The following is a 17,151-nucleotide window of genomic DNA, read 5'->3' as shown; positions in this document are numbered from 1 at the left end:
CCTTGAAAAACTTCACTAAAAACAAGCTTAATTCATCTCTGTCTTGTCAGTTTTGTGTTGACTGTAGGTCAAATATATTTATAAAATGCAATCTATTTTACCAAGTAACTCACTTTAGCATTACCCTAGTGTTGCTATATGTATATCTCCTTAATGTACTTAAGTATTTGTAGTTGGCATTTTTGCTGGTTTCACTTCATTTGTGTTCTTTTATAATTGAGAATGGTTCAGTAGGGAATTTGATAGGCTTAATTTAGTTGGCTTTCTTATATTGGATGAACAATATACACACTTATGAAATAATTTATTGCATTTAAACTTTATTTTTCCTGTAGAATAATTTGAAGAAATGGTGTTATCTAGGGATAAAATCATTTAGAATAAAGCTGGCAGTATAAAAACAGATGATTGAACTTGGTGTACCCCCAAAAAATAATAAATAAATAAATAAAAGATGAAAGGAAAAAAAAAAAGCTGGCAGGACTTCCCCAGTGGTGCAGTGGTTAAAAATCCGCCTGCCAGTGCAGGGGACAGGGGTTTGATCCCTGGTCTGGGAAGATCCCACATGCCGCAGAGCAACTAAGCCCATGCACCACAACTACTGAGCCTGCTCTAGAGCCTGAGAGCCACAACTACTGAACCCATGCACTGCAATAAATGAAGCCCGCATGCTCTAGGATCTGCACACTGCAATGAAGAGTAGCCCCTGCTCGCCACAATTAGGGAAAGCCCACGTGCAGCAACAAAGACCCAATGCAGCCGAAAAATAAGAAAAAGAAATAAAGCTGGCCTTCCTCCAAAAAGCAGGATTAAGTATGGTGTTTTGGATATTTAAGCCAAAGGATATTTCTGCTGAAGCTGTAGAACTTTTAAGTATTGTAAATCATGTAATTATGTCACCCCTTTTCATGTCCTTTTACATACACCTAAAGATATCTGGCTTTTAGCACTCTGGCTTGTGTCCTCTTTCTTCATCCTAAATGAAAGAATGCCATGATGCTTTTGTCCTTCAATCCAAAATTAATCTTTTTCTCTTGATGAAGAGCTTTTTGTCAATGCACATCAAATCAATTGACAAGGACTGGCCCCAAAAAGAAACCCCCGACTCATCCCCAACCCCCTAAGGTCCTGGCAAGCACTCACTTTTGTAAGGTAAGTGCAAATCTATGGATTTGCCTATTCCAGACATTTCATATAGATGGAATAATAGTTACATAGTCTTTTGTGACTGGCTTCACTTAGTATGTTTTTAAGGTTCTTCCAGTTGTAATATTTATCAGTGCCTCATTCCTTTCTATGATGAATAATGTTCCATTGTATGGACATACCACATTTTGTCTATTCATCAGTTTATGGACATTTGGATTGCTTCCACTTCTTGGCTTCTATGAATAATACTGTACACTTGTGTTCAAGTTTTTGAACGGACGTATGTTTTCATTTCTCTTGGGCATATATCTAGGAGTGAAATTGCTGGGTCTATGGAAAATGCTTAACGTTTTGAAGAACTGCCAGACTGTTATCCAAGGCAGTTGCACCATTTTGTATTCCCACCTGCAACGCATGAGGGTTCCAATTTCTCCACATCACTAATATTTTATTATCTTTTAATTACAGCTATCCTAGTGTGAGTGGCATCTCACTGGGGTTTTGATTTGCATTTCCCTGATGGCTACTGATGTTGAGCATAATTTTGTGTTTATTGGCCATTTGTTTATCTTTGGAGCCCATTTGTAAGAGTTTTCTATTGATCACTCTTCTTTTTAAAAAAAAAATTATCATACCTCACTCTTCAGGCCTATCCAGAAGGCAAATCTTGCTCAGTCTATATTAACATATCCCTGTTAGTAAAATGGCAGTCAACCCAGGCTAAAAAGAGAAATATTGCCATCAAAGTACTGGTCAGTTCCTGAGAGCCAGCTCCCTGCCTGCAGATGGCAGTGCTAAGCCCCACAACACCAGCTGTACTTAGATGCCCATTACAACTGAAAGCATACCATGAGGACAGCGCAGAAATCCCTGGCTCTACTGTCCTTTAAAATACACAGGCATCTACTAACACATACAGCTGGCTTATTCTTTACCTGAGTCCAGATTATTGCTTTTGCTACTGATTTCTCACAATCTTTGTTACTTGAACATAACCACTTAAACATTTTATGTAGTTTGTGGAAATAACTTTAAGATAAGTGGATATTGGCCCAACAGTAACACAGTAAGAAATAAAAGCAGCAAAGTAACTTTCCAGTAGTTGTAACTTGCACCTGAATATAATGTCACAATGTAAATGCTACAAGAAATTTATCAAGAATATGTTTGAGCTTGGACTTCCCTCGTGGCACAGCGGTGAAGAATCCGCCTGCCAAGGCAGGGGACAGGGGTTCAATCCCTGGTATGGGAAGATCCCACATGCCGCAGAACAACTAAGCCCACGTGCCACAACTACTGAAGCCTGCGCACCTAGAGCCCATGTGCTCCACAAAAGAAGTCACCACAAGAAGAAGCCTGTGCACTGCAATGAAGAGTAGCCCCTGCTCCCTGCAACTGGAGAAAGCCCACGTGCAGCAACGAAGACCCAAAGCAACCAAAAATAAATAAATTTTTAAAAAATACAGTTTAAAAGAGTATGTTTTAGCTTAAATAATTCTCAGGGGTAAATTTTAGAGCTAAGTCCTAATCAATTACATGTTTATATTAAAGTAGATTACCTTAACAAGACTAAGAATATAAAGCTAGGGAATTCCCTAGTGTTCCAGTGGTTAGAACTTCACACTTCCACTGTGCGGGGCACAGGTCTGATGCCTAGTCCAAGAACTAAGATCCCACATGCTGTGCAGCAGGGCCAGAAAAAGAAACACCAGTTTGATCCCAGTAAATATATGGAAATAATTATTACCACATATAAGATAACTCTGTACATACATACACTAAAGAAAACGAAGTCTCAGTAAATGAGACACTGATACTCTAGAAAATTAAGATAAACATTTAAGTTTTTTATTCTCAATGAAGAATATATAAGGTAAGTAGGGGCAATCCATGGAAACGAATATGTAACAAAATAACAATATCACCACAGAAGAGCAACTGAATGATAAGACAAAGGACAATGGGGAATACTATGCACAACGGCAACAAAAAAACCTATTGGACAGAAGGACAGAAAACAGAAAATGGTTCTATCCTCAACTCTGATGCTGCTAGTCAGCCTTTAAGGGAACCACAATTCCTCTTCAGTTTCTCTGTTAACGAACTTAACAATTATTTGATAGAATGCTTTTTCATCTATGGGTATAATCAACTGTTCTGTATAGTACAGGAGGGTCACAAAGACCTCTTACTGATTGATCAACAGTAAGTTTAACATTTGTGTAAACAGTAAGCACTTAATATAGTGTCAAGTATTTCATAAAAGAGTACTGATCATGTCAATAAATTAGGACAGTGATAGTGATTTTATAAGTTTACATTGTTTTCAAAGAATGTTAAAACACAGTAAAAGGCATTCTAAGGATTCTCTCTCAATGTACACTTTTTCCCAAAGCATTTGCTCACTTCTACTTGAAAAAAATGAAACTTCTCAATTTAATTTAAAAAAATAAAAAAACTACCACCAGGACTGAAGAAAAAGAGTAATTTCTTGGAGTAAAAACATGCCAAGTTACCAATTTAATGTTTTCTTTAAAAAAATAAAAAAGTATAAGCAATCTTGCAAGTCTTTATTTAACCCATTTAGTGAAAATCAATTTTAGATTCCTAATGCAGTCATTTCCAACAACGGTAGTAAGAGCTGCTACATGTTGAAAGTAAGATTATATGGATTTTTATTCTATCTTCAGAGTTCATGAAAGGATCTTTGACTTACTTGGTTTAGTTTTTTAAAATTAATACAACAGTGGTAACTTAACTATGATCCTACTAAATCCCACTGAACCTACTAAAGTTTTGTATCCTCTAGTTGAACCCCATAAAACCACACATACTATATATCCTATCTTAATTTTATCCAAGAAATGAGGCCTTTCTTATTCAGAGGGAAGAAGGAAGAATTCACCCAGTGGAGTACAGAAGTTGCATTTACAATCAAGTAACACAAGTTTAGCATACACCTTCTCCCAGTAACCTGTTTCACAATCTCCAACTACTTAATTCTAATTTCCTTTCGCTTTGTCCAGTAGTCTGCTTTTTTTTTACAATTCAAAAATACACATTACTTTACAAGCGTGTATTTGGTTCTGAAAATGATCCCAATCCATAAGTTTATCTAAATCTATATAAGCGATTAATGATATTGCAAGGTTTATAAAATACACAAAGCATTAGATTATAGACAAAAACTAAGTTACTCATAAGGTTACCAAGCTGAGTTCTTAATAACTTAATAGGTGTAGTTCATGAGGTACATAGCTATGACAAAGAATTAATCACTTCCTGCAGAAGTTCTGAAATTTGTGAAGCTAAAAAAGAAAAGTGCTTGTGAACTTTGTTCTCCTACACAAGAGAGCAGCATCACTAACAGGGCATGTATTATGAGATGTAAACAATGCTTGATTTTTTTTTTAAACTAATGTTATCTGTGAAACAAACACATGCATACATACTTTGGGGCCAGTTCATTTTATTAGAGCTTTTTACTCTTGATCTGACTTTAGAAACGGACAGCATCAAAACAGTAATTTACCAAAGGAAACTAAATTTTTGAAGTTTGCTCTGTTATACACGATAGCAACCCATATTTTATTTCCAATTCAAACAATAAATAAACTCACTGGGATATGTATTTCTGTTCACAGTATGTAATATATGCAAACCAACTAAGAAAAATCCATGTCAAACATCTTCAAGACTCAAGAAAAACAAACACCATTACATGTTTTATCATTTTATTAGGAATAATTCCAAATGGGTTATGAAGAAAACTTATTGAGTTTGATGAATTTTCCAAAAACTCTTAATGATGATATGTTCACCAATAAACAATAAAACATCAGCAGAACTATCATATACTGGGCAACGAGTCAGGCTGATACCAAAAGCAACATGCAACATAAAAAAGATACAATATAAAGGAAGACAATCTGCTGAGTATTAAAAATCATCTCAATATGAACTCTCTGCAACTAGCACAGAACTAATTAGCTATCAAATCCAAACCACACCAAGGTAAGCTTGGCTGATGGAAGCCAGGAGTCAATAATGGGGGGAAATATAAGTTCCTCAGTGCAAAAGATCTGAATAGTGTTTTGGAGCATTTCCCTGGCTGGTACAAGCAGTATCAAAAAATCTTTTTGGCAAGGGAGAAAAATAAATACAAATGGAATGCTACATTTTTTAAATCAGCAGACTGTCCCAGGAATGATAAAGGTATCAGTAAAGTAGCAAGGGGATTACTTTAAAACATTATTTGTTGTGGGCTCAAAAAAAACATTCAAAATGGATTTATTTAAAGATGTCACATTAGCTATGTCCAGGCATCTAGGCTTAAGGGAAGTAAAATTAAAAGAGGACACTTTTTTCCCCAAGTTAAGGAGAATTTCTTTTAAAACCAAGCATATTGCTAAATGGCAACATTATACTTGGTAAACAATAATTGGCAACAAAATAAGTTTAAACGCTGTAAAATTCTGCCCAAATCAGTCCCAGGTACTGTTTAATAACCAAGATGCAAACTAATTTTGTTGTAACAAGCCTAGACCAATTCTATCAAACATGTCCTTGGTTAGATATCCAGTTTCATTTAACGTTTTGAAAGCTCATTTGACAGCCAGTCAAGTCCCTCATACAGACCGGTTCCTTGTGTAGCACAAGTGGCTTGAACATACCACTGTAAAGAAAGCACAACAAGAAAACACTTGATTAATATAACCAGTGTTTAAAATTCCTTACTCAGAAAATTATTTTCCAGGGGTATTAGTCAGCAGGTACCATAAACGTACAGAAAAAAAGGGAAAAAAAATATAAAGGCACAGGAACTAAAGTTGTAAATCTGTTAAAGTATTATATTTCACAAATGATTAATTTTATATCTAATGATCGCAGTAACTGTATAGATTAGAACTGTTCTCCTACCTCTTGCTTCTCACAAAACTCCTCTCACATTTAAAGCTACTGCGACCTAATCACTACATTTAACCAATTACTACTTAATCTGAAAAGAACATTCATGGGAAGATTAGCAACTAATAAACTACCCACCTGGTCCTTATAATGCTCTTGTTTCTCACAAAACTAAGTTCAGAATACAAGAGGCAACATTTTGAAAGAGTGAGGATTGTTGACATTTTAGAGGCAAGCTTTTCTGGGAATTTCACTATCTTTAGTCTCATGCACCCCAAATAGTTCCACTCTTCAAAATGTGTATGAATGTTATCTTCTGTAACTGTATGAAATGCCATGAAAAGTTATAAGTACCAAGAAAAAGACCTAGAAAGCAATTTAATTAATCTTTCAGGGATGGTTTATTAATTTTCTTTACTGACCAGTTTTATTTTGCCTTAGAATAAAGACCTTGCTTAAATGTTGCAAAATCACTTCAAGTCTACCATATGCTGCCAATTATTACTTGAATACCAAAGACCCCAATAACCTAGAAGGCTGGGAAAAGGCATGAGTTCATATCTTCACAGCATCGAAAAGTGGCATCATTTACAGTTTGGCTTATTTAAACCGGCCTGGGACATCTGAAACACTGTATAAAGTTATTGCCACACCACAGTATTTGCCTTGTTGATAAGTTAATGAAAAGCTATTGTAAAGCACACGCCACAGTAATAATTTGTGATATCATCTTTATATATAAAACATTTTAAACATCTTTATATATAAAAAATTTTGCCAATATTTAAAGCACTGATCTAAAATGATAAGCTACCGGAAGCAAGCAGGTATTTTCTATAACTTTAAATGCAAAACCTGTTTAATATCATAATTATAGGTCCGTCCATAAGCTCTTTTTTTTTTTTTTTTTGGCACATGGGCTTAGTTGCTCCGCGGCATGTGGGATCTTCCTGGAGCAGGGATCGAAGTCATGTCCTCTGCGCATTGGCAGGCCGACTCCCAACCACTGCGCCACCTAGGAAGCCCTGTCCATAAGCTCTTAGTGCTACCACACAAACAGTATAAAATATTATCTAAAATACAGCTGCTAAATACTGCAGTTTTAATAAGAAAACCTAATTATAAAATATTTGCTGCAGTTATATAAGATATAAAATTTAAATTAAGGCTATCAATAATCTTTAGATATTACAATTCTCATACAGTACAGTTTTTCACATCTTTATCAATACTAATCATTTTGAGAATAATATTAACAAAAATCAAATGAAATTAGGATGTTTAACACCTTTGGATCCTTAAAGGATATATATTAAAAAGTTTAAAAATGGAAAAGATATCAATGTACTTCAAAGTCAAATACAACATTTACAAAGGTTTAAAATAAGGCCTGAAAGAGCTCATTTTTATATAAGCAAGAGTCTCTTACTGTTATGTTTTTGTTTTTTCTTTCTTTCTTTTTTTTGGCTGCACTGCAAGGCATGTGGGATCTTAGCTCCCGAACCAGGGACCAAACCCGTGTCCCCTGCAGTGGAAGCGAAGAGTCTTAACCACTGGACCGCCAGGGAAGTCCCTGTAGTTTTTTAAATGATGTGCTCATTATCTGTTTTAAAGGGGACAATTAACTAATAAATGTTTAAACTAAATAGTACCTTAAACAATTAACCTAATAATTCTAATAGTCGGGAGGTTAATATGAAACTCCAAATACTTACTGTTCTGTTACGAAGAGACTGAAGACCTAATTTATCTGTCATTTCACTAATGGCCATAGCATTCGGCAAATCCTGTTTGTTTGCAAAAAGCAGCAACACTGCATCTTGCAACTCATCTTCCTGAAGCTGAAAATAAAAACGAAGACATTAACAACTACCAAACTAGAATTTAATTGTTGTAACAAACTAGGTGAAACACTGTATTCCTACATATATACACCATTTATTCAACATTACATTATCAAACATCAAACTAATAATCATATGCCTTCAAGCAAAGCAAGAATATTTTCCAAGTCAACCATCCTATATTTCATTAAGGTAAATCATTCATTCAGTCTTGATGCCCTTCCATGGACGGTCAGGATTGGCAAGGACAAGAAACAAACATGGGAATAACCTTTATGGCAGGATCTTATGGTACTTAGTAGTAAACATATTTAGATGATGTTTCTTTTTGGGCTTTTATCCTTTCCAGCCAGCTGGATCAAACAACAGTGGGAAAACAACAGAGTGATTAGGGCATTAGTAGTATCATGAAAAATGCAAGAATAATACCAAGAGCAGAAGCCAGTAGGAATGAAATACTGATATATGACATAACATTTGGAAACTTATGCTAAATGAAAAGTGACAAAAAGTTTAAAAAAGGTAACAAAAGACCATATATTGTATGGGGGGGAGGGACTGAATGGGTGGAAGGAACGGGGAACAAATGCTAATAGTTATACGATTTCTTTTTGGAGGTAATAAAAATGTTCTAAAATCAACTGCAGTAATGATTGTACAACTTCATATACTAGAAATCATTGACTTGTACATTTCAAATGAGTTAAGTTATGGTATGTGAATTATATTTCAATAAAGCTGTTTAAAATGTTGCTCTAGCAAAGTTCCTCAACAATCTCCCCCTCAGGATTTTTAACAATATGAATATATGAAAACATTAATCCAATATACGGCAAGGCCAAAATGCCACCATCAACCAAAATGCTACATCCCTTAGGTGGAATTTTTTATCATGGTTGCTATTACAAAACATCTTAAAGTATATATTATAGGTACAATATAGAGAAAACCGAACCCAATAACCTTGGGAACAGGGGATTTGCACCAGGATTCCTAGGTCACAAAAGCTTCAAAACTGGAGATTTCATAACCAGACAATAAAAGACTAGACTAAAGTATACATCCTCAACCAGAGACATGCACCAAAATCACCCACAAACAAACTGGGCCTTCCTCTCAACTTACCGAAGTAGTTACTCACTCAAGAGTTTTTTTAAAACCTCCCTATAGGAGATTTTTGTGTGCAGTCTTAAGAACCTGTGATAATATATAGTTCCTCAAGGTTCTTTCTAGCTCTTAAAAGCTCATTTACGTAATCAAATAACAGTTAAAATGTACCGACCACTAATACCACCGTCACCCAGAAAAACACATCTTGGAAATGGTAAATTTAAAAAATATTCTCACCATTTTCTGCAGCTCGTCTGCTCCTTCCTGAATTCTTTCACGATCATTGCTATCTACCACAAAAATAAGACCCTGAAGAAAAATTGTTTAAATAAATTAAAAGTTAAATTTAAAGCACACACTAAATATGAAACCTAAGTATATATAGGCAGCAAAACCATATCAAGAGTTAATAACGTGTTATGAAGAAAGTCCCCTTATTTAAAAAAAAGAGAAAGAAAAGGAAAAGACAGGGCATTAAAAACTAAAAACAAATTTGAGCACTATTTGTGATTTTAACTTAATGTTATTTCCAAAAAAAAATCTTACTCTTAACAACTGATCACTTTTTTCAACTATACTGCCCTTACACATTTTTTTTCATCTATTGTCTTATTTTATTTATATTTTAAATTTTATTTGGTTGCTCCAGGTCTTAGTTGTGACACACGGGCTCCTTAGTTGAGGCACACATGTAGGATCTAGTTCCCCAACCAGGGATCAAACCTGGGCCCCCGACATTGGCAGCATGGAGTCCTAACCACTGTGCCACCAGGGAAGTCCCCCTTACACATTTAAGTGCAGGTAAGCAGGAGTAACAAAATGGCCACAAAGCGGGCATAAAAGGAAAAAGAACAATCCACAGATCCTAAGGATTCATGAATTTACTAACTGAATTAACTTATTCAAAGGCATGCACAATATGAAACTAAAAAAAGAAGGGGAAGGAGTGCACTACTGGAGTTTTTATATGGTTCATCAGGAAAAGAGCCTTGCTCTGGAATGTAGCCTGCCAGCTGTAGAATCACGGGGAAAAGGTCTTATTAAGCAAAATATATCAAGAAAAATTCAAGGCTGACTTGATCAAATAAATTCTTAACAAAAAGGAAAGGTAGTAACCATTCTTAAAGATATTCAAATATTAGAATTTTACACTACAAAAGAAAGGGGACGGGGAAGAAATTAACTGAATTAAGACTCTTTCAAAAACTTTCAAATGGGAAAGTATAAATAAGAAGTAATGCCTCTCAAGTCCCTGGACCATTTTTAAAGTCTTTATTGAGGGACCTCCCTCGTGGTCCAGTGGGTAAGACTCAGCCCTCCCAATGCAGGGGACCTGGGTTCGATCCTTGGTAGTGGATCCTACCTGCCTGCCACAACTAAGAGTCCGCGTGCGGCAACTAAGAAGGCTGCATGCTGCCAACTAAAGATCCCACACGCTGCAACTAAGATCCAGCACAGTCTATTTAAATAAATAAATAAATACACCTTTACTGAATTTGTTACAATATTGCTTCTGTTTTATGTTTTCATTCCTTGGGCTGCAAGGCATATGGGATCTTAGCTTCCCGACCAGGGATCAAATCCACACTCCCTGCATTGGAAGGCAAAGTCTTAAATCACTGGACCGCCACGGAATTTCCAGAAGCACTTGGAATTCTGATTCTGAGGTGGTCCAGAGGAGCCAGGAATGGATCTAACTGGAAGTTAGAGTAAATTCAAAAGCACTCTAAACAAGTCTAGGGATAAGACCAGGGTTACCCTTGGTCAAGAATTAAAGGCTTAAAAAATGAAAACAACCTATATGTCTATAGACAGATGAATGGATAAAGAAGATATAGTGCATATATACAATGGAATATTACTCTGCCATAAAAAAGAATGAAATAATGCCATCTGCAGCAACATGGATGAACCTAGAGAACACCATACTAAACGTAGTAAGTCAGACAGAAAGAAAATACCACATGATATCACTTACATGTGGAATCTAAAATACGACACAAATGAACGTATCTATGAAACAGAAACAGACTCACAGACATAGAGAACAGACTTGTGGTTGCCAAGGGGGAGGAGAGATGGGGGAGGGAAGGATTGGGAGTTTGGGATTGGCCAATGTAAACTAGTATATATAGGATGGATAAACAACAAAGTCCTACTGTACAGCATGGGGAACTATACTCAATGTCCTGTGATAAACCATAATGGAATATGAAAAAGAGTATGTATATGTATAACTGAGTCATTTTGCTGTAAAGCAGAAATTAACACAACACTGTAAATCAACTACACTTAAATAAAATTTAAAAAAATAAAATAAATAAAAAAGAATTCAAGGCTTAGGATTATCAGTTTTACTTCATACCTAAATTTATTTCAAAAGCATGTTCCCTAAATGAAATACATATGACTTACTTTAAAATAATCCAAAAGGTGGAATATATTATAAAGGAGTACGGATGAAACAATATTGGCCATCTCCTAATAACTGAAGTTGGGTAATATCAATAGATACCTGGGAGTTTATTATGCTATTCTCTACATTTGTATATATTTGAAAATTTCCATAATACAGTTTTTAAAAGCATGTAACTTATATCAAAACATCTTTTCTAACCACAGCTATGTTAATCAACAGAAACATTTTAATTTTTAAATAAAAAAGTATGCCACTTACTTAACATGACATGCTACTTAAACCTGGTTGTTCCAGCCACTCACTAGGGTAGTCACTGCCACCTGGTGGCAATAAATCTCACATATATACAACGTTATAAAAGCTGGAGATCAAGAATGACGTGTACATCTTAAACATAGGAAGTGCTTGTAACATCACACATTTTTAAAAAATTTTATCAACTCCAGTAGTAAACAAAAACTGATGAGAAACCTCTCATGTGGTAGACATCACAGAGTTGGGACCTACTTAAATAAAAATATAAAACAAGAACCAGCTCTCCAATTGTAAGTCACTGCAAGGTTCAGTTTCCTCATATATAAGAGTCAGTTAGACTATAACAGTGGTTCTCAAGAGGGAGCAATTTTGTCCCCAGGAAATGTTATGCAATACGTGGAGACATTTTTGGTTGCTGCAACTGGATTGGGTGGAGGAGACTACTACTGGTAACTAGTGGGTTAAGGCCAAGAATGCTGCTAAACATCCTACAATGCAAAGCAGAGTCCTCCCTTCACTCAGTAACACAGAATTAACCAGCCTGATATGTCAACACTGCTGTGGAAAAACCCTGTACTAGAGCCTTGCTATTCAAAGTAAGGTCCCAAACCAGCAGCATCAGCACTACCACCTGAGAACTTGCTAGAAATGAAGAATCTAAGGCCTTACTCAGCCAGGTCCCACTGAACTGATCTGTATTTTAATACATACCTAGGTGATTCACATGCAGATTAAAGTTTGAGATACACTACTGATGGCTAGTTTATATCCCCAGAGATTCTGATTCAAGTGGTCAGATGTTATGATCAGGGCTTTGGGATTTTTAAAACCCTGAAGGTGATTTTCAATGTGCAAATTTGAGAATTCCTACTCTACAGGATCATACGGTCTCTTCCATGCCAATATTATACATACTACATAATAATATAAAAATCATGTACAAATCAGCAGAGATCTACCTTAATATATTTTTTCTTAATGTATTTTAATAAAGTAAACACTTACCTGGGTTAAATGAAGGACTGTTAATTTTATTACACTCATTAAAAACTACAATGATAGAAAGTTATACAGATCTAACTTTCTAAACTAACAATGAAACCAACAGAACTACTGATGAGACATCTAATTCAATCTTGAGAACCACCCCACTTCATCTTCCAAAATATTACTGATACCTATGTAACTTTTCTACCCTAGGTAGTTCATGCCTAAAAAGGCATGAATGAGCGAGTCCACTCAAGAACATGAAAGCAGTGATAAGAAGAATGCTAACTCATACAGTAAACACCAATATCCAAGTAAACAGTATACATTAACATAAACTTTAGAGTATGAAACATATAAAGAAAAGTTATAAAAATATATAGTGTTTCTTACTTACCTGGGTATTTTGGAAGTAATGCCTCCAGAGAGGCCTAATTTTATCTTGACCACCAACATCCCATACTGTGAAACAAATGTTCTTATATTCTACTGTTTCCACATTAAAACCTATAAAGGAAAAAGATAAAAAAAGATCACTGTGCACAATGTCGCTCAGAAAATAAACCCCTTTACTGTGGAATTCTCCCAGCACTGCCTTTAAAAAAAAAAAAAATTCCTAATAGGTAATCAACAAACGTAAAAACCCAAGACAGTTACAATGATGGATATGTCATCGTACATCTGTCCAAACTCGCAGAATGTAGGACAACCCTAAGGTATACGGACTTTGGGTGATTATGATGTGTCAATGTAGGTTCATCAGTTGAGTGATGCTGATAATGGAGGAGGCTATACATGTTGGGGGGGGGGATATGGGAAATCTCCATAGTTTCCTCTCAATTTTTCTGTGAACCAAAAACTATTCTGAAAAAAAATTGTCAAAATTAAACTGTATTCTACTTCACTTTATTTTATATTATTATGATATAAATTAAAATCACTGTAAACTTTCTTACCAATGGTAGGAATGGTGGTGACTATCTCCCCTAACTTCAGTTTATACAGAATGGTCGTCTTGCCAGCAGCATCCAATCCAACTAGAAAAAGACATCACAGATTTTAAATCTAGACCAAAAGCACACACTAAGGAACAATTTTACAACAAATTTTTAGTTTGAAAGCAAAAATTGACTGGTCAAGGCACAAACAAGTAAGAAATGAAATCACTTCATTTCTGATTTCCAAAGGCAACACTTCCCAAGAAGCCTTTCCATTTTTCTTTCTAGACCTAGAGAGACAGAAAAGGGTCTAATCTGAAAATTTGCTTTGCCACACAATAGCTGAATGCCTTTAAACAAATCACTGTAGGAAAGAGACCAGAGAAATTACCTATAAGGGGACCAGATCAGGTAATCTAAGATCTCTTCCAATTCAAGTCCTCATTAATTCTATGAACTACTACCATTTTAAAAAACACAAATTAGAAGCTGAATCAGAGAACACATAAAAACAAATTAAGAACTATCTTTAAGATTCATAAACTCCATTTCCTTTACTATAACAAGCAAATTTTAGGTAAAAGGTCTTGATGATAGGGGGGAAAGTGTATATATATATACACTTTCTTTAAATGATAAGAAAGGAAGATGAGGCTAATTTTACCCCCACCTAAACCGATTTCAACATCAAATGTGCAAAAATGGTAACAAAGGACTGGTTAATCTGAGTTGTAAACATGGCCCTGTCATATTCATCTCCAATGTAATTAATACCTAAATTCTTAATTCTTTTGAGGCAGGCAAATATAAGTAGGTAGGAATGTACTTGTTTCTGGAAAAAAATCAATACTACAACAAGAAGGTATAGAAGAGGGTGAAGAGCAAATTAAATATTTAAGTATGAATCTTTGAAAACCTGCATATGCTACAGTTTGCTAAAGCCTTCGTAAATGGAAGGTCAATATCTAATAACCCCACTGAATGTATTATTGGTCTAAGGATATCACATTTGGCCACCTAAATTAACGCTATTACAGATTTTGAAATCAATTCAATTGAGGACTGATTTAAGCAAGGATAGTTTTTTTTTTTTTAGTATTTATATCAGAGCATGACTTAGCGCAGGAAACCCATGCTATTAAAATAGACACACACACACACACACAGACACAGAAATCACCTCACTTATCTAATTTACATTCCTGTGCAAGTAGTTTAATTTTTATCAGTTAGTCCAAAATAGCACCAAAAGCTAGAGTAGGCTATTCAGACTCTTTCTTTCCATAGAACAATCCTTTCTGCTCTGTACTCTACAATGGCGAGCTTTAAGATCTCCCTGGAAGTGTAAAGGACTATATGCCAATAAAAATTAATAAAATTTAAAAAAATAAATAAGAACTAGAGGAAAGCATGAGAAGGCTGTCTCACCAAATAAAGACATGGAAATTATTAAAAATAACCAGAACAGAAACTCTGGAGTTAAAAAGTACAATACTGAAATGGAAAAAAAATCACTAGAGGAATTCAACAGCAGGAGGAATCAATGAACTTTGAGATAGGTCAACTGAGATTATTCACTTTGAGGAAAAGAGAAAAAAAAGGATGAAGAAAAGTAAACATAGCATCAGAGACCTGTGGAACATCAACAGGAATGCCAAAGTATGCACAGTGAGAGTCCCAGAAGAAGAGGAGAGAAAGGAATAGAAAGAATATTTGAATAATGACTGAAAACTTCCCAAATTTGATGGAAAACACTAACCTACACAACCAAGAAGCTGAAAAAAACTAAAAAAAAAACCTCCAAAGACAAAGCTAAAAAAAATAAATAACACTTATAATCAAAGTTCTGAAAGCTAAAAAGAAAGAATCTTGAAATTAGCAAGAGAGAAGTGATTCATCATGTACAAAAGACTTTCAATAAGATTAAAAGCTGATTTCTCATCAGAAACCATGGAAACCAGAAGGCAGTGGAATGGCACATTCAAAGTACTGAAAGACTGTCCATCAAGAATTCTATGTCCAGCAAAACTACCTTTCAAAAGTGAAAAAGAAAGTTAAGACATTCCCAGACAAACAAAAACAGAGAATCTGTTAACAGCAAACCTGCTCTACAAAAAGGAGTTTCAAGCTTAAGTGAAAGGACTCTAGACAAGAACGTGAAACCATATAAAGAAATAAAAAGCAATGGTAAAACATAACTACATAATAAATATAAAAGACAGTTAAAAAAAATCTCCCTGGAGACTTAGGCATTTTATGCTTTCTTACCCCTGTATCCTCTAATCAAACTCTGTTCCCCACTTCTTCCTTTTTTGTTTTTATAAATTTATTTATTTATTTATTCATTTTATTGGCTGTGTTGGGTCTTTTTTTGCTGTGTACGGGCTTTCTTTAGTTACAGTGAGTGGGGGCTACTCTTCGTCGTGGTGTGCAGGCTCCTCATTGCCATGGCTTCTCTTGTTTCGGAGCACGGGCTCTAAGGTGTGTGGGCTTCAGTAGTTGCAGCACATGGGCTCAATAGTTGTGGTGCACGGGCTTAGCTGCTCCGTGGCATGTGGGATCTTCCTGGAGCAGGGATTGAACCTGTGTCCCCTGCACTGGCAGGCGGATTCTTCACCACTGCACCACCTAGGAAGCCCCTCCCCACTTCTTCATACTGAGAGTGTTTACTCTGTCCAAAACACTATGATACTTACTAGTCAGAGTGAGCAGCCCACACTCTAAGCTCTCACTCATGGCCGTAAGAAAAACCAAGTGATGGACTTCCTAGGTGGCGGAGTGGTTAAGAATCCACCTGCCAATGCAGGGGACATGGGTTCGATCCCTGCTCCAGGAAGATTCCACATGCCATGGAGCAACTAAGCCCATGCGCCACAACTACTGAGCTTACACTCTAGATCCCGAGAGCCACAACTATTGAGCCTGTGTGCCACAACTACTGAAGCCTGCGCACCTAGAGCCCATGCTCTGCAGCAAGAGAAGCCACCGCAATAAGGACCCCATACACTACAATGAAGAGTAGCCCCCACTCGCTGCAACTAGAGAAGGCCCGTGTGCAGCATCAAAGATCCAACGCAGCCAATAAATAAATATTTTTTAAAAAAGAAAAACCAACTGTTAACTATGGGACAGTAGCAAACATATCAGAAAACATAATTCTAAAAAATATACAGGTGGTCCAGTGGTTAAGAATCCACCTTCCAATGCAGGGGACACAGATTTGATCCCTGGTCAGGGAACTAAGATCCCACATGCCGCAGGACAGCTAAGCCCATGTGTCACAAATCCAGAGCCCACGTGCTCTGGAGCCCGCATGCCGAAGCTACTGCGCCTGTGCACCACAACCAGAGAGAAGCCCATGCACCACAAAGAAAGATCCTACATACCACAACAAAGATCCAACACAGCTAAAAATTAAATAAGTAATTAAATAAATAAATACTTTTAAAAAATAAAAATTAAAAAACATAGAAGGAAACAAAACCATCTATCTTAGAGTTTGGCATCTTCAATAAAAATACAGAAAACGAGGGGGTGAACA

General features: G+C 35.9%; 1 protein-coding gene across 2 annotated transcripts in view; it reads right to left on the bottom strand.

Moving 5' to 3' along the window:
* The window catches only part of ARF4 (ADP ribosylation factor 4), a 30,158-nt gene that overhangs the window by 6,038 nt on the left and 6,969 nt on the right, over positions 1 to 17,151 (bottom strand). The window contains exons 2-6 of one of the 2 annotated variants that reach the window (XM_057705048.1): positions 13,629 to 13,709; positions 13,070 to 13,179; positions 9,249 to 9,320; positions 7,773 to 7,898; positions 4,867 to 5,824 (exon numbers count right to left, since the gene is read on the bottom strand). In XM_057705048.1, coding sequence (XP_057561031.1) covers positions 5,738 to 5,824; positions 7,773 to 7,898; positions 9,249 to 9,320; positions 13,070 to 13,179; positions 13,629 to 13,709 — 476 coding nt within the window. In that variant the 3' untranslated portion in view covers positions 4,867 to 5,737. Of the gene's footprint in view, positions 1 to 4,866; positions 5,825 to 7,772; positions 7,899 to 9,248; positions 9,321 to 13,069; positions 13,180 to 13,628; positions 13,710 to 17,151 lie in introns of those variants that run through there. The other variant, XM_057705049.1, reaches the window with a different exon arrangement.

Source organism: Hippopotamus amphibius, chromosome 13 (assembly GCF_030028045.1).
Source record: "Hippopotamus amphibius kiboko isolate mHipAmp2 chromosome 13, mHipAmp2.hap2, whole genome shotgun sequence".
Classification (NCBI taxonomy): domain Eukaryota; kingdom Metazoa; phylum Chordata; class Mammalia; order Artiodactyla; family Hippopotamidae; genus Hippopotamus; species Hippopotamus amphibius.
Note: the sequence above shows the minus strand (reverse complement) of the source record. Positions and strands in the feature narration are given on the sequence as shown.